At 38.1% G+C, this 21,031-nt stretch overlaps 2 protein-coding genes across 2 annotated transcripts; one reads left to right on the top strand and one right to left on the bottom strand.

The window, feature by feature from the left end:
• The first annotated feature begins 781 nt into the window (after positions 1–781).
• On the top strand, positions 782–7,361 carry LOC110063445 (DNA fragmentation factor subunit alpha-like). The gene is made up of 2 exons (XM_020770432.2): positions 782–1,107; positions 6,465–7,361. Exons 1-2 carry the CDS (start codon positions 852–854, stop codon positions 6,869–6,871), a joined length of 663 nt encoding a protein of 220 aa, XP_020626091.2. The 5' UTR covers positions 782–851; the 3' UTR covers positions 6,872–7,361.
• A 3,997-nt stretch (positions 7,362–11,358) lies between these two features.
• LOC110061587 (uncharacterized) lies at positions 11,359–19,261 on the bottom strand. Its single transcript, XM_089282557.1, has 6 exons — positions 19,158–19,261; positions 15,138–15,238; positions 14,024–14,078; positions 13,387–13,415; positions 12,489–12,595; positions 11,359–11,717 (listed from the first exon to the last, which is right to left on the bottom strand). The coding sequence occupies exons 1-6, from the start codon at positions 19,213–19,215 to the stop codon at positions 11,612–11,614; spliced, it is 456 nt and encodes a 151-aa protein (XP_089138683.1). The 5' UTR covers positions 19,216–19,261; the 3' UTR covers positions 11,359–11,611.
• Positions 19,262–21,031: the final 1,770 nt, after the last annotated feature.

The following is a 21,031-nucleotide window of genomic DNA, read 5'->3' as shown; positions in this document are numbered from 1 at the left end:
AGCACTTTTAAAATTTCCGCTTTTTTGCTACTTTTCTGGCCGAAAATATCAACCGGGGTTTCTAAAAAAAAAAAAAAAACCGTTTTGTTGCAACAGCGACAAGTGTTTAGCCGTGAGTTAAACAAGATTGAGAATTGAGAGAATTTTCGCCCAAATCCTCCATGTCCTCCATTTTAGATTTTAAACACCGCTGGTCACAGCTGTTTCATATTTTCGCGCCAGGAATCCGGGCGAACATTCTGACTTCCAGAAAGTGAAGAATGATCATCGCAGTAAATTTTCCAATTTAAACAATTGGAAAGAAGAAGCCTGAAAAAAATTCAGGGCTTCAACGGGATTTCTTTGTTTTCAAACAGCCAATCAAAAAAATTCGAATTAATTCGAAAATCCTGGGTGCTTACCATTTGTCAGAATAAACCGGTTGGGATGACCGTTGTTAATAGTAAGGGTTTTTCCAAAATCAGCAAACTAAACGAACGAGATGGCGCTTACCATTTGCAATTCGATTTCTTGTAATTGTTTTCGGCTGATGAGAGAATGGAAACTGGAAAATTACCAAATGGTAAGGACATTTCCGCCGTTCCTTTCCGAACGCAAAAAGAGGACTACCTCTGAAGGTAGTCTACAATTTCTGAACGGATTTTCCGGAAAATTACTGTTCCATTTGACTTTCAACCGAAATTTCCGGAATTTTTTGCTAAATGGTAAGCACCCCGTATGTCCTCAGTTCGATTCTCGTGCCAAGGCTCTGCCGACTAAGAGGAGCGAAAAGGGCTATGGGGACGAGAATGGCTAGGCACCTCAGCAATTAAACATGGTGGACGGATTAGAGTGAAAAGCGACGTTCTGACATGGAAGGAAAACGACGGCGCCCCTATAAAGTTTGTAACTCTGAGCGGACAAAAACTACAGGAATTGTTGCAGAAAGCCTTCAAGAACTGAAAGATAGGGCAAGCTCAAAGTTTGGTGCAACGGCAGCGAACTGCCGTGTTTTTCTTGACAGTGACGGAACCGAGATTGACGAAGAAGAGTATTTTAGTTTCCTGGAAGATCAAACAAAACTTATGATTGTTTCTGAAGGAGAGGAGTGGACGGCTGGCCAAGAGAGTAAGTTAAGATGTTGCTTGTAAGGACATGTGTCATTTTCATCGGCGTTGACGCCGTTCAATCATCGATCTCACTGTTAAATTAAACAGTGGTTTAAATTTACTTTATTTAGAACTGAGAACTACTGTAAGTAAGGTTCGTAATAGAGAGTTTAAGCACGACGTTAACGGCAGACGGCAAACGGTAAATTTAAAGACAATTTCTGATTTTGAGTTCTTTTCTTCTAATCCGTAAATAAGGCTCACAAAAATGGAATAACGTCTCCTACTATTCATTGCAAATACAAATAATTTCACTCTACTGTACACACAGCTGAAGAGAGACGGCAAAAGTTTCATTTTTGGTATTTGCCGTAAACGTCGTGCTTAACCTCTCTAACATTTCATACAAACTTCATATCAACTGCATCAAAAAGACTTGCTCTAGAAGGCGGTCCGAGTGATCCCGTCCAACTTTTATACGTGGTAGTATCGAAAACAAAGATCCCGAAAATGAACACCCGAAGACCGAAGACCCCTATGAAAACGAAGACCCCCCTCCAAAAACGAAGACTCCTACAAAAACGAAGACCCTTTTTTTATAACTCTTCTCAGCCAAAATTGATGAATCAGTTAATATCTTTCAATTCACAAAGTCTTGCTTGTAGAAAGTCTATTTCTTATCCGCAATAACAGCAGTTCATCTAGGAATAAAAAATATCTTTCAATTGCCCGAAAACACTGACCCCCGGTATGGGGACCCTCACTATGGACCAAGTCTGCAGACTACCTATGGACCGGTCCATGGACTCCCCCTACGGACCCCCTCTATGGACCACCCCAAAAATATAATAAAAATGATAAATAAATATTTCACGGGTTGTCTAATAGACTACTTGTGATGGTGAAATTTTGAACGTTACATTGTACAAATGTAACAGACCTGGATTCAGGCAAGGGTGCAATTTATATCATTACACATTACCATTACCCTTGCTGTGGCCATAAAGTATACAAAAAAATGCATACGGGAAAGCCTCCAGGAAGCCTCGAAATTTTTGTTCTTTCCCCTCTGCCATTTTGTTCAGCCCATTCTCCCGTGGGCTTGTGAACTCATTCCAGGCTTCACAATTTGCTCAGCAGAATAACAGATACAAACAAGAATAAGCGGCCTAACAATATATCTTCCATAGCCAGATTGAGCCACAAATGGAAGGTTAGAACCTTCCTTCTTACCATTGGCATCTCCTTACGCTGAAAACAGCTTTTAGGCATTTTCTTTTGGGAGGGGGGGTGGGGTGTAAAAACCCAAGTCTGTTACATTTGCACAGTGTAACACGCGAAAAATCACCGACACGAGTCTGAATCTATTAGACAACCCATAAGTAAAATCTTTGTTTAGTATTTTTACACTATTTTAGGGTGGTCCGTAGAGGGGGTCTGTAGGGGTAGTCCATGGACTGGTCCGTAGGGTAGTCTGCGGACCAGGTCCGTTGTGGGAGTCTGCGGACCGGGGGTCAGTGTTTTCGGGTTACCCTGCATTAAGTCTTGCTTGAGGTAAGTCTATTTTTTATCCGGAATAACAACAGTTCATCTAGGAATAAAAATATCTTTCAATTGCACAAAGTCTTGCTTGTAGTAAGTCTATTTTTTACGAGGAATAACAGTTCATCTAGGAATAAACTCAACAAGGATTTGTGACCTATCAACTGAAAGGTCAATCAAATACTACCACAAACTTATAATGGTTCCTCTTTTTACGAGTTTGGACTAAAGAAACTGGAACAAGAACAAACCACATGTACTAAATTCATTTGGTATAAAAATGTGTTACTACAGTATTCAAGAGTTCATCTAGAAATAAACATCAACAAGGATTCACAATCTATCAACTGGAATATCAATCAAATACTAAATGCAAACGTAACCGTTCCTCTTTGTAACGAGTTTGGACTAAAAAAACTGGAAAAGTCCAAAAACTGCAACACTTGCAAACCACTGCAATTTAAACACGTCAGGTACATGTAGACATCCTAGGATGTTATTAAAAACTAAAATCCATCAATTGTAAAACATCTAGCTTGTGCTAAATACATTTGGTACAAAAATGTGTTACTACATAATCAACAAGGATGCGGAATGAAAACCCAAGAAAATCCATGGGAAAAGTCCTGGAAAAGTCTAGATATTTAGGGAGAAAAGGTTCTTCAAACAAACTTTGTGGGGCTCCTGAAGGGATCTCAATATAGTCAATTGTGAAGTAAGGGAACTACTGCATGATACACTTTGGGTCAGCATAATTGATAGTATCGCATTGCCTCCTCATTTGTGGCTATTTTGTTTTTCCAGTCACCGTGAAGGGGAAAATAGTATTGTTCCTTGTGTGAAAATACCAAACCATTTTTTTGGCCACGCACGCCTGGCTACTTAGAACCCACGTGCTTGTAAATTTGACAGCGGCAGCTCAAAGGTTTGTGTGGAATATTTGACTGCAGGAAACGTCACTCAAAATGATTTGCGCCAATGAAGCCACCACCGTGTTTAATGTGTTACTTATATCACAATCTTTTTTTCTCCTTATCATTATCCTCTCAAGTCAATCTAAGGTTCATTTTCCAGTGTATTAAACACCATGTAGTTCAATGTCAACATTCCCATGCATTAGGTGTATTTGATGCTTACCTCCACCCAACAGTGAACATGACGTAACCAACACCCAGTCATGTTACTCCAATCGAAAGTCTTACACTATCGTAACTTTGAAGTGAAATGCCGCCACGCCTTTCAAATTTGACGCATAACAGACAGCGACATGAAAGAAAGCTTTACAAATGTCGAAATAATTCTGATAAGTATTACGATATTTCATGCTACGTGCGTTGGTCTTCGGTATTTGCTTGTTTGTACTTGTTTCAGTTTCTTTATTTCGATTGGACTCGTTACAAAGAGGAGCCATTACATTTGTGTTAGTATTTGATTGATATTCCAGTTGATAGATCTTGAATCCTTGTTAATGTCTATTTCTAGATGAACTGTTGTTATTCTTGATATAATGTACTTACTACAAGACTTTTTTGTGTGCAAGCAAGACTTTGTGCAATTGAAAGATACATGTGGTAAATGATTCATCAGTTCTGGCCTAGATGAGTTAAATCAAAATTATTTCGTTTCTTACAAAAAAATTAAAGGGTCTTTGTTTTCATAGGGGGACTTTGTTTTCGTAGGGGTCTTTGGTCTTCGGGTCTTTGTTTTTCATGGTCGGGTCTTTGTTTTTCTTTGTTTTACCTTAACCTCCATTAAAATTCAATAAGAAAACTTAGGGTAGCCACACGTTTTTACTACAGCCTTGAATGGCAAACCCTTGAACAAAGAACCTGGAATCCGGAATCTGGAATCCAGAATCTAGTATCTTGACTTTCATAAATTTAAAAGTTGGGGTAACCACCCATTGTTTTTAAAAGTAAATTGAGTTGTTCTATTTTCTCTATTTTTGAAATCAATTAATATGGAGTCCATAAGATTTCTTTCTCCTGTCAACCACCCAGTTAGTCAGATATTACCATCTCGCAATCTTTTTGTGCATGCATTATGCAATACATGACTTTGTATGTAGGTAGAAGTTTACAGTTTGAATTCTATATAATTTTCTATGAATAGTACATGTAGTTTTTCAGCTGTAAACTGTCAGCAGCATGCGGTTAGAGATATTCTGCTATTCTGGTGTTGGTGTTAAAATACATGATTGCTCATTAACCTTGATTTGATCACATTAGGGAAATTTTGCTTGCATTGTGTTGTTCCAGAAAATATCCATACTCAGGACTCTCATAAAAAAGATTGGAATTTCCTGTGGGAAAGGGGTTCTGTAAGGCCGGAACATTTAAAGAAATGTATGAAGCTAAATTAGACTTTCTGTGGAAGAGGTACAGTTGTATGAAAATTTCTGGAACTACACATAATAGTTACCCATGTGGTAGCATAGCTGAAATTCATTTTCAATTGTCAGATTAAACACCAGATGTAGCATATGCCAGTGTTTCCGCCAGAGCGTGCCATTGTGGGAATCCCGCATTACAATAAGAGATGCCCCCCCCCCCCCCCCAAAAAAAAGGGCCAATTTGGCCCTTTCCTTTTACAAGACTGCAGGCTTAACACAGGCATAATAAGTTAAGAGCCATCCCAGGGCTCGAAATTGTGATCGATACAGTAACCAATGCAACTACCATTTCATCCTTGGTGACCAAAAATTCTGATTTAGTCACCATGATGGCGGCTACATTTCTCTGTGTTGATGATCAATAGCGGTTATTTTGTCACACATTATGTCCTTCTAGAAAATCATATTGAAAGATCTTTGCTTCAAAACATTCAACATAAGAAAAGAAGTCAATCCATGCTTTTGCTGTGCTGTATTGATTCTCTCACATTGGTAAACTTCTAAATGACTGACCATGTTTGAAATCGCCCTGTAATGCATTGCAGACCCTTGATCATTGACTATGTCATGTATGCCTAAGGATTGTTCTCTTGTAATGCACAGATCCTTCATACTAGTATCTGATTCAAAAGAAACTTTATTGAATAGAAACCCTTCAAAAAGCACTTACTGTTAAATTTTATCATACATGTAGATCCTAATAAACTGCTTTATTTTCCTTGGTACCCTGATGCATTTTTTTCCTTCTGTAGCTTTCAATTTATTGGTCTTTTTCCTAAAAAAATTGGCCCCTAAAAAAGATCTTCAGGGGCCACTTTGGTCCTCAAGTAAAATTTTCTGGCTGAAACACTGTATGCATGGCATGTAATCCATGATATGCCAATACAATACAATGCAACATGTGGGATGAGGTTGCCTTCCATATCCAAGGCTCATGTATAAATGCCTGACAATAAGTTGGAGTCAAATAAATAAAATTAAAAGAAACTAATCTTGGTAAATACTTAATAAAAATTCAATGTACAAAAACTAAATACAAATACATGTCCAAATATAAGTCCAAATATAAGTCAAATGCTAGCACAAGAAAAAAAAAAAAAAAAAAAAAAAAAAAAAACTAACCACTAGATACAACTCAAGTGTATACAACTTATGATCAAGTTTATTGATTAGAAACTGCCCATCCCAAAATGAAGAATATTATGCTAAAATCCCTATGATAGACAATAGTTACATTAAAGCTGGTCTTAGTTAAACAAAAAAAAATCAAATGATCTCAACATCTTGCAAAAATCCCTCATGATCCCCAGGATGCATGCAAAGTAACAAGAGTATGCACCATGTGCATGAGCTCCCCACTTCTTCTCAAGCTCCTCTTTTTTGGAACATGAAAATTACTGTATGTTCTTAGAAATCTCTTCTTATTTTTGACAAATCAACAGGTTTTAGCTCCAGTCAAGGAAGAACTGGTTCTGGTAGTTTGGGGGCTAGTTTAGAAATGAACGAAAGCATGGAGTTTGACCGTATAGATGCTGGGGAAACAACAGAAAACATTTCATCTGATCTCTTGATAAGAATAAAAAATGATCCTGCATTTTTTATTTCATTTTCGGATGAAAGCCTCCAAGACGTGATCAACTTTGAAACAGAGCAGTTTTCAACAGCATTAGGTAGAAGTCTTGCTGAAGCCCAGCACAGCCAGGAGGCATGTCAACAAGAATTGGACAGAAGGATGCAGCTCAGGGAAGCCACTCAGTTGCTTAAACTTTTTGAGAGAGCTCGGCAGAATCAAGCCAATGAAAATGATGTCCAATCTGGGAATAAGCGACCAAGGACTGTTGATGAGTAAAAAAAAAACAAACAAACAAACAAAAAACAGATATACATAGAGTAATTTATACAGATCAGTAATGATGCTTTGTGGTTCATGTACTGTACATAGAAAATTGTGAGGTATGGAAACCGCTTTTGATCAAATCTCAAAATCTTGGAATTCCTGGAGATGAGTCACAAATCACTGTTTTGGGGTTTCTCTCTTGCCATCTAAAATCAAAAAGTATATTAGTCTCATATTTACAATGGAGGGTCTTAATGCCATGAGCAGTCTTGAATTTTGTCATTCCAGCAAGTATGTAGGCCTAGAAATATGGCATATCTTCAGTCTGTTATATGTATTGCAACATTGCAACAAATTGTGAGAAGTTTCCTTGGAGCTACATGTATGTAGCAAATACTGTAGTTGGAGAATGATTTTGTTCCAAATAGCAAAGTCCACAGAATTCAGGACTTTGTCAAATGTACATAAAGTTTCCATTAATAAAGTTGTTTTGGCAGTTAAAGTGAAGTTGGTAGTCTGCACTCTTACGGTATGTAAAAGACAGTGTAGATCATTGGGAGAGCAACAGTGATGACCCTTTTTGTTGCCCTGCCTGGTAGCAGTCAGACCTTGATCTTACTACCTTAGCACCAATCACTTTGTAATGTGAAATGCTTACAGCCGGGGTAAAAATGTAATTATCAAACATAAGTTACAGAATTTAGTGGAACAATTAGCGTGCCCATGGTCTAGTATCAATCAATCAATCAACCAACCAACCAACCCATCAATCAATGAATGAATCAATCAATCAATCAATCAATCAATCAATCAATCAATCAATCAATCAATCACCCAACCAATCCATCAATCAAAAACTATTCATTGCATCTAGTGTTCTAGCCAGCCATCAGGCCTACTGGTAAGGGACACAAGAATTGTCCTTCATCCATCAGCATCACCTCCTGAAAGGACATCTCTCTCACCTTTTTCTTTGCTAACATTTTTTTCTTATGGGAACAATTGTTCTCAAAGCTCTTGGTTTTTTTATTTTTTAAATTTTTTTTTATTGCAATAACATTACATTAGATACAAAAAAAAATGCCTACTCTACTTACAATGTTAACGTAACTTCAAAGCTCTTGGGTGATGACATATATTTTAAAACACATAAGAAACTACACTCGACCTTTGATTGGTTGACAGCCATTTACATCTTGGATTAAAAGAAAGAGAATTGCAGCTTATTTAATAAAATAGACAACTTTTTTTCTTGTAATACTTGTGAAAGTCTGGGAGAATTTCCTTGCAGTACAATTGACTACAGTATTATTTTCCTTTTCTTGGATGGTGCATGTAGGCAGGTGGGCAAAGTTGTCACAACCCTAGAAGTCCCCAACTCTCAGGAGTCAACAAGCTCCAACTAGGTTTCCATAGCATAAAATAACTAGGAGTATCTCACCCAGATAGGACACTAGTGCACCACAGATACTTGTCCATGTTACCCCCAAACATTTATTTTTGTTAGGGTGCCCTGCCTTACAATTTGCCAAAACCATTTAATGTACTCCTGAGTGCTGATAGGAGAAAGGCACTGTGAGAGTAAAGTTTTCCCCCAAGAATGCAACACGATGGCCCTGGCCATGGCTCACATCCCAACTACTTGATCCAAAGTCTATCACTCTAACCATTAGGCAACTGGCACCGTGGCACCCACTCTTATGGTAAATAGATACTATATTATTGCAATAACATGAAAAGAAGCCTTATCATTTTATAATAATGTATTTATTTAGTAGTAATGATTGAGTAAATATAAATGTAGATTTAGCCAAGGCTTAAAGTGGACCAGCGCAGTAATTTAACTCTGAATTTACTCGATGATACCATTTTCACGCCCGTAACCCAGCGTCGACAAACCTGGATCGGACCGGATCGGATCACAGACCGGATCACGGATCGGATCACAGATTGGATCACAGACCAGATCACGGATCGGATCACGGATTGGATCACGGATCAGATCACAGAAAAAAAAAACAAAACAAAGTTTTAAAGAAAAAAAAATCCCCCAAAAAATCAAATCGTTTATAAGATAATAATAAATAAAAAATAAAAGTGGAAGACTAAAATATGTTAAATGAAAATAAGAATCCTGAATTTGACGCAATGACATGTAAATTACAGAGAATGACAAGAGGTCATTTAAAAAGCCTCATAACCGCTTAATTTACAACGAATTTAAATTGTAATGAACAAGCAGATGTAGTTATATTTGAATGTTAGTTGGCTCGAAGCTTGCATGAACCTCCCATTCTCGCTTTTGAAATTGTTGCCTGTGTCAGTAGCTAATTCTCGGCTACATTTTCGTGTCAGATGAGAGCATTACAGTTGACGTTACAGTTAATGAGAAAACTTACGTACGAAAACTTATGGACATGGCTATGGACATGGAGCTACGTCACGATTTGTGCGTCTTGAAAAAACTAGCCTAGTTTTTCGAGTTCGTCATTTGCAGTCCTCGTTTAAATCTTTGCCATCCTTAACGATCCTCATTCCGTTTTGATTTGTTCTTACCTCTTAAGTGTTTTCTATCCTAGAACACGATCATTTTAAGGTTTTATTCTATTTAAAGGCAACTCTTTACGATCCTAAAAATGACTCTAAAAGTCGTGACATAACTCCTAATATGTTGTTTATTCTCGGGTTGTGCTATCGTTCACACTATCGATGTTATTCCTATAATTTTTTGTAAAACAGCTATATTTCCTTGAAATACAAATGGTTTGTTTCATTTTATTCCAGTGCGAAATATTGTATTCCAAACTCACATCTTGTAAAAGTATAGACTTGTCTCAAAATGGAAATTGTTTGAAATCATCAGATGTTTAATTTTTTTTAGTGTTTTTAGTTTTCGTGTTTCGATTCATACGTTCGTCCTATTATTACCATGCTGACTCGTTTTATGACAGTTTACCTTTGATGCAAGTGAATATACGAAATATCATTTATCTGAACTGCGGAGAAAGATATGAAGACAGGATTGATCATCGCAATTATACATACAACTTAAGCGGTCATGAAATTAAAGCCTGAAAAAAAATTCAGGCCTGAACGGGACTCAAACCCTTGACCTCTGCGATACCGGTGCAGTGCTGTACCAACTGAGCTATCAAGCCAACTGGGAGTTGATCACATTGTGAGTTCGTAATATACCCGTAGATGGTGAAGAGTGCAAGTGAATATACGAAATATCATATAGTTGAACTGCGGAGAAAGATATGAAGACGTGATTGATCATCGCAATCAAAACCCAACAGCTTGAAAAAAATTCAACTGTGACCAGCTCCCAGTTGGCTTGATATGATAAAAGAATAAAGGAATATCACACCTAAATTAAATAAAACGTTCTGCTCACAGTAGTCACTCTAGTGTAATTTGCTCAACAAAATTTTGAATTTTGAATTTTTTCCCTTGATCCGATACGTGATCCGATCCGTGGTCCGATCCGTGATCCGATCTGTGATCCGATCCGTGGTCTGGTCCGTGATCCAATCCGTGGTCCAGTCTGTGATCCGGTCCGATCCAGATTTTGTCAACGCCGCGTTTGCTCCTTTTCAGCGATTTTGTTTCCTGATGAATGAAATCATTGCGCATCCCCAAGTTAGCTTTCAGCCCCTGGGGGCGGGGGGAACTTTCATTCCGATTAATGGACATTTCGGAACTTTTTCAGCCCGTTCGCCCGTGCTGAAAATTCCAGCCTGGTTTTTCAAATCGGGCTGGAATTTTCAGTTCAGACTAAAACCTTTTCCATTTAATCACCGCTTTTTTCACGAGGATTTCTTTCAAAAACAAGGCTGAAATTCACCATGTATAAATCACCCCATAAAACGTTTTGGTCAGAAAGACATGTAGGGTAATGTAGGGTATCGATTTTGGCTATTTTGGTGTCAAATAGGGTATGGTTTTTGTACTAAGTATGTTTCTTAGAAGAAGCTACCCTACCTAATAAAAGCATACAAACATTGCCTATCACATTGGTCTGAACTAGGGAACTAATAAATTTATTATATGGTACAGTGCAGGTCTGAAACAGGGTATAGGACAGCGACAATCACAGATTTTGGTCTTAAATAGGGTAAGGGCTTTGGGGAGCAGGCTGCACACCCAGACCCAATGTTTCTAGGAGTACCTTCCCTTGTGGAGGCGCTGTGGCCTCATGATTAGTGTGCTCGACTATGGATTGGCCCTAGCTGGGGACACTGTGCTGTGGTCTTGGGCAAGGCACATTACTCTCACAGTGCCTCTCTCCACCCAGGTGTACAAATGGGTACTGGTGAATTTAATGCTGGGGGTTACCTTGAGATGGACTAGCATCCCATCCGGAGTGGTGGGGGAGTAGAAATATTCCTAGTCGCTTCATGCTCAAGAAATTGGGATAGGCTCCGGCCTGATTGGCCACTTGGATCATATTCAGACTGTACCCAATCGTGTACAATGAAAAATACCTTTAACAGCAATTTTTATCCCACAAAAGAACAGTCTTGCCAATTTTATTAGTCACACAAATAACCGACTTTCTTAAACTTCATGTATAGGACTTGAACCTTTGTAATTCAAAAATCAAGCAAATGTCAGTGCTGTCTCTGTTGGCAGCAAAAGATTGCGATGTACATCAACATTACATGTGGAAACCAATGGCATACATGTAGGGACATTTAATAAAAAAAATGTCCAAGTCATTACATTTTGGAGATGTTACACGAGCTTGGTTCAGTAACCATCTGGCCCAAAATCTTTGTAATAAGGAGTTTTTTTGTCAAGCTCCTCAAGATCAAATGGCTGCTTTCCAAGTCGAGGCTTTCTTTTGCTCTCCAAGCTGAAGGCAACAGGTTAAGGAAACAGAATACCAGTAATGAGTATTACAATTTCACTTGAACAAAAATATCCCAAAGGCCTTCCCACTTGCTTTCTCTTATCGACAGGCTTCCAGCAAGGGTGGAAAAAGACTTTGCGGGCTAGCATAATAAACTATACACTGCAAGTGTTCAAACAGTGGTCAGTATTCTTGAACCTACATTGACAAACAATGTACATGTACAGTGTATGAAATAAAAATTATTTGCAAATAGAGCTCTATTACAATGTCCAGAGGCAGTCAAAAAAGGGAATATGGAATCTTGTTTATAAAAATACACATTCACATCAGAATTGTTGTATTCAGTTATGTTGGTGTGCAGTTGCTCAAGGTCTCTCACTGTCTTTCAATAGCTGGACATGTCTCTGTCTAACCCCTACACGTAATAATAATAATGTAGGGACAATGTAGGGCATACATGTATACATGTACGTACATGTTTAAATATTGGTAAAATTATTTACAACTGGTCTGACATCAAGAGAAACTGGCTGCAACAAAGAGAATCATGAGTAGAAATAGAGAGATTATTGACAGAAATAACTTTTACTGGATCTCAAAAATTATTTGAAGTTTTATTTAATCGTCAGCATAATATTTATGTATATTTCCAAAGCTGGACTTTGCATGCTGTTTAATAGCTCTTTTGCAACGCACATTTTTGTCCTTCAGGTAGAACATGACATTTTATGCCGAGATGCTTAAACATGTGCCTATTTTGTTAAAGGATACTATGCATCACACTTTTCTCTGCCCTCACGCAAAAAATTATCTCTTTTCTGTTTTTCCAGTACAGGATCTGCCATGAGGTAGTCCATCATAAGTCTTGTTATCAGAGGCTGTGTATTAAAAATGAACACACAAAAATCATTTCAAAACATAAAGGCCAATCACAGTGCTCAGAACTATTGTGTTTTGTGCACAGTGGCATGTACATTAAGTTTACTTAACAAATACATTTGTAGATTCCGAGATGCCATGTGTCTGTTCAGTAATAGATGACTGTTCAATAACAGACGACATCAAAATGTGGTATGAACAAAAAAGTGGCACACAAGGCGATAGCTGAGTGTCACTGATGTTTTTACCACATTTTGATGTCTTCTGTGATCTATTTCTGAACAGATGCATGGCAGCATGGAATCTATTTGTTTTATATCATAGAGACAGAAAAGCCTTTTTTTTTCAAAATCTTTCAACAAAAGTTAAAAGCCGGGCCTTTGCCCACTTTAACAAACATGAAAAAAGCAATTTGACGTAATCTATTGTCTAAACAAAATGATGCCATCTCATTGGTTGCTATGCGTAGCAAAGAATTGTGATTGGTTCAGGGAAATTGCACCACTGCCACAGCCTTGACAAGACTTTATTGTACTTAATCTCTCATCCAGTCACATAAAATATTATGTAACCTAAATTCTCAAAACTTTGCACCATTTTTAAAGAACAGAGGTATACGTAGAATGTTTGTGGTATTGACATCATTTATGCATCTGTCCTCTAATAGATCATAGGTGAGAACCAATAATGCAAGAATAATTTGACTTATTACATCATGTAATTATATAAATGTACATAGACATATGCAAACAAAAAATGAACCACTGCAATGGTATTATTATAATCTTACATCTCTTTTTCCTGTTTCATCTGGTTCTTCTGTTTGATACAAAAACAGAAAGTCAGAAAGAAATGATTAACATGCATAAATGTTATTACATAGCAACAGCAAAGCATACCATGGACCTACATGTAAACCCCTCTGTTATAACAAAGAAGCTACAAATATGTACACTGCATGTGGCATATTCATTAATTGGCCAAGTCTTGCTGATTGTGATTTGTCTTGAGTAGTCTTTTTAGTTGTAGCTGTTACATTTTTTGTGTTTAAATTCTATCTCAGAAAAGTCATGTTTTTTTTTTAACTTTGAAAGTTATGGATATCAAAAAAATGACTCAAAATATCACCACATAGCTCCCTTAAGTTTGAACATTATAATATCACACTATTAAAGTCAACAAGTCAGCAAGCAAACTTTCCTGTTGCTTGTAACACAGTGCATCAGAGTCTGTTTGCAGGCTATCTGGAGACCAGCATACTAATCATTAGGCCATGGTTTCTCCCACAGTACAAGTATTATGTTACTTAAGGGCAAATTATGAACAATGAACTGTTAAAAACAAATTTAAGGCTTCAAGCTACATGAACAACATCCCTGACTTAATTGCATGTACAGATCCCTGTAATTTTTTTCCTACATACTTACCAATGAATCTTTCATAAAAAAGACAGCCTAGTACTCCGCTGATGAAAAGCAGGGACTATTGGAACAAATAACAAGGCATGATTAGAGAACATTTGTCACACCAGTCAAGGTGATTCCTCAGAATTGCATTGCGCATCCCTACTGCGCACGATTTTCGTGTCATTAGCGTACAGTCACGAGCACGTGCACATACACAACATATACAAAATGGTGGCTTTTTCTAAATGGCTTGGTTTGCGAGAGACAAATCATCATTTTTTCCTCAGAAACGAGTACCGGGACCCAACGATTTTTTTATTTAGGTTGAATGCAGAAATCACCATCTTTCTATACAGTGAATATGGACCAATTTCTATTGCAGAGAAAAAAATTGTCATGGAAAATGAGAGCATAGCTAGCACTCGTACAAGTCAAACAAGATAATATGTGGCCCCAGAACACTGCGTGCTTGGAACATATTGTATCCTTGTCGACTAAACTTATTTATGAGTGCCCTTATCATGAAATGTACATCAAATTGTTCTTTTAACATTTATGCAATACATCCATTGTTGTATTTCTTGCTTATCTTTCTGTCTATTTTTCTGCTCTCTTAAAGTGTAAGGTGAATGGTTCAAATATAAACATTTCTTAAAGCAGATAATTTCAGGAATTATGGGGATTATTGATGGTCCTCCTGCTCCTAAACGAATATGGGGACCCCCCTTTTTTATTTCAAATTTTAAGTTCTCTTGATATAAGCAGCCAACAGGTAAAGTTTGACAGAAAATCTATTGTTAGTTCTATTTCGATGGAATTACCTTAATATCCATAAATTTAGTAATTGTTGCAGCTACTGTATAATTAACATGGTTGCCACTTTTCAAAATTCCCTGACTTTTCATTGATAAAAATATAATTTCCCTGACCAAAATGTCAGAAATAGTTACTGTAGGAGCCCCTAGCCTCCCCTGACAGCCATCCTTTCCATCCATTCATTCAGACTGATAAGTTTTCAACAAACTTTATCTCTCCATTAAGGAAAAACACTGTTGAGATCACAGTGATCCCAACGTTTCAAAAGCATTACATCAAAACAAAATTAAATCAATTAGATGCCTATAGATATACTTACTGGTGTTTTCCAGTTTGTTATTATTCTTCTCAACAAACTGCGCTCATCTTCACCAGAACCCCTTGTACTTGAGATATTCTTCACTGGTTGATTGATTCTTACTGCAATCAAGTATCACAATAGACCTTTTTACTGATATGGCAGCCATTTTGAATTCCAGTGTTTCAAATAGCTATTATGGAATGCTTAGGGGGCAAATGAAGGGGTGCATGGAATAAAGTCCTACGTGACTTTTGGAACATTTTAAGGTAGCCAGGTTTGAAATACGCACCAGCAATTTTCACAGTTTACTCTGGTTTTAATTCTTGTCTAAAAAGAACTCTTAATTATTGCTAGTTGTTTTTAGACAATAATGAAAACCAGAGTAAACTGTAACAATGGGTAGAGGGTACATGTATTTCAATGCTGGTTACCGCAAAGTTTTCCAGAAGTCACTTGGGACTTAATTCCATGCACTCCTTCAGATGCATGCCAGTTTGCCTCCTGAGCATCCCACATTGACAATGTCTCTCAAATCAACAGAAATCAAAATGGCCACCATATTGGTAAAAAGGTCTGTTCTAAATACTAATTTAAACTTCATTACCATGATACCAATTATGGGAATCAAGTTGTATGGAGTGATTTACTTTTCAAGCATTGTAAATATATACAAAGCCAAAGCAATAGCAGACTTGCACAATGTTGTCATACGTCTACAACTACATTGTACCAGACCTCATTTTGTGTTTGTTTTATTTTTTAAATTGTGAAGTCACTGACAGTGAAAAATAACAACAAAAATGATTAATCCTAATTAAAATGTGAAAAAGAAAAAGTGATGGATTTTCGTCTTTGTAGTGAGATGACACCACTGTGAAAATTGCCTATTACAATGGCCATTGGCCATGGTAACACAATGAACGTAAGCAATACCAATTCATGAACCAATAGGAATTTGACGTAAATACATGTGAAGCCAGTGCAAAGCAAAGAAAAGATATGAGTCAACAATGTGCAATAAAATTATAGGCTTTAAATTGATTTAATTTACATGTGATTTGTTTTAAAGTACATACATGAAGTAGATACATGCACATACTGTGCTTGTACAGTCTGGGGATAAAGAACAAACATTAGGATATAATGAACACTAATTTGTAACTAGAACCGCAAAAATTTGAGTCAAAAGTTCATTTACAGTAAATGCACAAAGTAGTGCACAAGCGTCCCCTACTCACAATATGAGGAATCGATCAAATATTAATGATTTATGTATGTGTATTGAATGAGACCTGATTGCCTTAAGTGTGCGGTGCTATGTTACACTTTGGGCCATTGGGAATTTGAGCGCTCTTCAAGGCATTGTATTGTCGAGATTCGAGTTATGCAAATGTAATTATATCACTTTAGACTTGGTTTAAGCGAATGTTGTAAGATTAGTCAGGCGTCACCAGCCCACGCACGGTTCGGACTGGGAACTGTTTTCAAAATATTATAGGATGTGTTGTGTTAAGGAGAGCACATGGCGAGTGAGATCGATCGAGTTCTGTCATCTGTATCAGTGAGTTTAGCCGATTAAAACCCGTTGTTTGTTTTTGGACTGAAATCAAGTTGTGCATATATTGTCAGAAGAAACATTTCCAACAGTATGGAGTTTAAAATAACTAAGGATAAAATCGTGCAGTGAAATAAAATGTTACTCTGTTTGAATAAAATAAATAAAATATACTCACCTTGCCTGGTTTCTGTTGTCCATTTGGCCTATTTCATCATTTTTGAGGGGTTTTGAGGTGTTTGTTGCAACTTTCTATACAAAAGACCTGTACTGCAAGGCCGTTTTCTAGCCGAAATTCGAATCTGCTGCTCGATTTTCCCCTCCAATGCAAAGAAGGATTATTCATTTCTCTCCATTTATGGTTGGCCTGCAAATATCTTCCTAGATACTGCTCCAGTTCAAATGACTATTGTTTCACTACTGGAGCTTTCAACTTTCTGCCACACCTTGTGACCATCCTTTCGACTACAGTATGGCTTGAAATCAACATTAGCCACCGATTCAGCGTGACAACTGCAACTTACCAGACAGGTGCACAGTCAAAACTTTCACTAAAAAGATACCACTCTCTCCCGACAACCCCGCAAGAACATTTTGACGCCTCATTGTAAGGTAAGACCAGTAATGTTGATTTCAAATTGTGCCAGAGTCGAAAGGACAGTCACAAGATGTGGCAGAAAGTTGAAAGCTCCAGTAGTGAAGCAAAAATTGTTTGAATTGGAGTGGCAAAGAGCAAGATTTTTCCAAGCCGACCGGAAAAGAAGAGAAATGAACTATCCTTCTTCACGTTGGAGGGAAAAATCGAGCAGCAGATTCAAATTCGGCTAGAAAACAACCTCACGGTCAGGTCATTTGAAACAGCTCTGTCCAGCCTTGACTTCGTCTACAGAATGTTGCGACAAACACCTCAAACCCCCCAAAAAATGATGAAGTGGGCCAAATGGACGACAGAATCCAGGCAAGGTGATTGTATTTTCTTTATTTTACTCCAGAAATAAAAAAAAAGTGCAAGAAAAAAAGTACTCGGTCTGCAGGGTCTGCACGGTCTGCAGTCTAGAGTCTGCATTGTCTGCGTTTTGGCATGACCAGAACTGAAACTTTATGATTGCTTTCATCCCAGGGTGTGCAATTAAAGAAATCAACATTGATTGACAATCGATAGCAATATCCAATTAATCGATTGATATTGATAATCGACAACCAATCAATGAGGAGGATTTGTGTGAGTGATACCAATCAATAGCAATTAACTTATTTTATCGATTGATAACGATTGATAGTTTCCTTTTCCGATCATCGATTTGACACCCAAGCTTTTATTTGCAAAGTTTTGAAGGATACATGTACTGTACAATGTGGGGCCCAGTTATCGGCTGGGCCCAGTTCTTGGCCACTTTTTGTTCAGCGTTTATTTTTTGTGCCACAAATGAATGTGAATAAAAAGCAATTTTTTCCAAAGGTAGCTTGATTCCTTGTCTTCCATTCTGCCGAGTTTTGTTTCGTCCTGCCAAGTTTTTCTGTGAGCAGGTTGAGGTGACGCAAAGGTAGGTGAATTTGGTTTCCATGAATTACATGGTTTAATTCAAGTTTATATTTTGTCTGTCTAGAAAGCCCAAATGAGCCAATTCTTGGCATAAAGGATGTAGAGTGATAAAGCCATCTGTTAAATATAAACTTTTCCTGGCCTATTTAATTCTTTGACCTAAAATCACTCCTTAATATTTCCTTAGTACTTTTGCGTATTTGCCAATTCTCGGTCACCCCGCTCGCGTTCAACACTAAAAACGCTCATAGTTTTGTGTAGAGTATTCGTGTCAATTCAGTTGTAAAAATAAAGCTGTAATGGGGTGGCATGCTAAAAACTATGAGCTCTGACTTAACCCCGTTTTAAACACCCAACTCTTTTTTAGCCTCGCTTGACTGCACTTAAGAGTAAAACTAGGTGTGCAAAAACCTTCCTTTTCTAACATGAAACAAAGCTCTTTAAGGATAATTTGTGATCGAGATATCAAAACACAAGCCTTATAAGTGATTTAACAACAAAAAATGGTAATAAAGCGTTGTTTATTCTGAGGAATCGCATGCACTCTTTTGTGGCCGAGAACTGGGCCCGCTGGCCGATAACTGGGCCCACGAACGAAGCCTCTATTTTCGTTATTACTCGGGAGAAAACAGCTTTGAGCAGTCGATAGCTCTACATGTGTAAACTGAATACTGAAGCTAGTTAAGCGTGAAATTTTAAGTCCTGACGGCTATTCCAAGGTAAGAAACACAAGTTTACGTTTTTTGTGGCCGAGAACTGGGCCCCATACTGTACATGTAACACTTCAGCTTTCGCGATGCATTTAGCTTTCGAAATTTAGTTGTCCGATTCGACTCAATCGTGAAGACATTGAGAGTTGGAAGCACAACTCAATTCACTGCTAAGGCTATTACAACCCTAAACTTACTAGTTAAATCAGTAAAGGGAAAAAAAAACTTACAGGATCGGTGAGATATTTGTGCCAGTCTGGTCCACAACAACTGCCCTCGTCCGACCATCTTGGATCAGAACTTGCAACTGGCCGGCTCTAGGCCCCCTCGGCTTGACTGTGTAACGCCTGACGAAAAGTTGCTCTTTTCCAAGCCTCCGCTCAGAGTCTACCAAACTGCAGAGGGTGGCAAATCGTCATTAGGGACTTTAAGCAACGACAACGCGGACGGCGACGGGAACGCCACAAGATCAGGGAAAAGCCAAAAGGTCCACTGCGCATGATTGGCGGGAAACAGGTTGACGTTCTGCGTTCGGGCCCGACGTGAGCGAAGCTCATTTCGCGTTGTCTGAAAACGTGAGTTTTCGCTTTCGTTTCCTCTGCTGTATCAATGCTAAATAACCCGTGTTACTAATTTCGAGGAACTTTAATGCTTGTTTTCTCTTGTTATGTGAGGTATTTCATTTTAAAGGAACGTCGAGAAATCTGAAGAGAACTCAAACCAGTCGGCGCACATGTGAGTGCCCATTCTCCCTCGCCGTTTTTACATTTGCTTCAGACCTTTCGTTCGAATATTAACCGTCGCCCGCATTCGCAAAAAATACGACTGTTTTGCGGTCTATATCTTTTTGAAAGCTTATGTAAATAAAGACAACTTACACGAATTTCAATCGAAAATTTTCCTTTCAAGAAGTACTCAAATGTCAAATGGCTCATTATGGTGAAATTCTAACACATTTAAAAGGGTGGAGACCATTAAAACTTGTGTAGCTGTTTCCATTTTCAGTCGTAAGATCACTGGTTTACTTAGATCTTTATCAGTCGGCACACTGATTTGTCGCGCCAGTCTGATTAAACATCTGCTGATAATAAGCTCATTTACTTCATTGTACAACTCAGGGAGAAGGGGCAAGTTGCGTTTGTGTAAGCGAAATTCGGAGAGACACTCGTCGTCTTCAAACCATCGAAGTTAAAATCAGGAAAGGAATCATAAGGTTGGTCGAGATCATTAGACCGGTTTAAATCGTACAAGAGTAGAAGTTCGTCATCGTTTAACACACCTTCATCGTGGATTATCAAGAGTTGATTGCGAACTTCTTTCAATAAAGTCATCCTAATTCATCCTGATAAATAGAGGACGAATATCAATTATGTCAATAAGCTTGACAGTGCGGAAACCGCGGTTTCCGACGGTGAATTCCCGCCACAGCGGCGTTCTCTCCCCAGCCTTCTCACAGGTTTCGGTGTCCCCGTCGCCGTCCGCGTTCCCGCTTCTTAAAGTCCCTATTATTAAAAGGAGAACTCTACCAATTCAACCGCACAAATGTATCGGCAAATGTGCCAAACGGCAGGTATATTTTGCAGGGTGCAGGTTGCAGGTTGCAGGTTGAATTTTAATTATAACTGAAAAATTGCTGGCACTAAAAATAATTAATAACCTATATACTCGTCAGGGGTTCTTACATAAAGTATTTCGCCTCTTTCACATGGTGAAAACACGATCGATCCGCCATAAATACTTATCGATCGACACGCTGAGACCAGTGAAATCTCTTTAAAGCCATCTGGATGGCCGCTCCACAGATGTTTCCATCGATTCCAGATTTGGCTCGGGTCTTTCCTCAACAACAGAAGGTTGCCATCACAAATGAAGCAAATAAATAAAGAAATGAAATAATTTGAGACTTTAACTGACGGAATATACTAGCACAAGCTCAGTGTGCTTTCATTTTGGTACTCATAGGGAAGAAACTAAATTCAGCTGATATTTCAGATGATATTTCAGATGTTTCTACAAAAACAATAATTAACTGCAGGCTTAAAATCATAGGAATATACTCTCCTCCCATCGCTTCGGCCGGTTTGGCACTTAGGTGGAAGCCACC

The sequence above is a fragment of the Orbicella faveolata genome, unplaced genomic scaffold (assembly GCF_042242905.1).
Source record: "Orbicella faveolata isolate gen_17 unplaced genomic scaffold, um_ofav_v1 contig_12, whole genome shotgun sequence".
Taxonomy (NCBI): domain Eukaryota; kingdom Metazoa; phylum Cnidaria; class Anthozoa; order Scleractinia; family Merulinidae; genus Orbicella; species Orbicella faveolata.
The sequence above is the reverse complement of the archived record's forward strand: the minus strand, read 5'-3'. Positions and strand labels throughout refer to the sequence as shown.

Bases quoted from the DNA above. Each gene is read 5' to 3' on its own strand.
- LOC110063445 (XM_020770432.2), top strand. From the start codon at position 852: ATGGAAGGAAAACGACGGCGCCCCTATAAAGTTTGTAACTCTGAGCGG. The intron at 1,108-6,464 runs GTAAGTTAAGAT...ACAAATCAACAG, and splicing joins GTGGACGGCTGGCCAAGAGA to GTTTTAGCTCCAGTCAAGGA.
- LOC110061587 (XM_089282557.1), bottom strand. From the start codon at position 19,215: ATGGTCGGACGAGGGCAGTTGTTGTGGACCAGACTGGCACAAATATCT. The intron at 13,416-14,023 runs GTAAGTATGTAG...TGTATCAAACAG, and splicing joins TTTTTATGAAAGATTCATTG to AAGAACCAGATGAAACAGGA. The intron at 12,596-13,386 runs GTAAGATTATAA...TTTAATACACAG, and splicing joins ATGAAACAGGAAAAAGAGAT to CCTCTGATAACAAGACTTAT.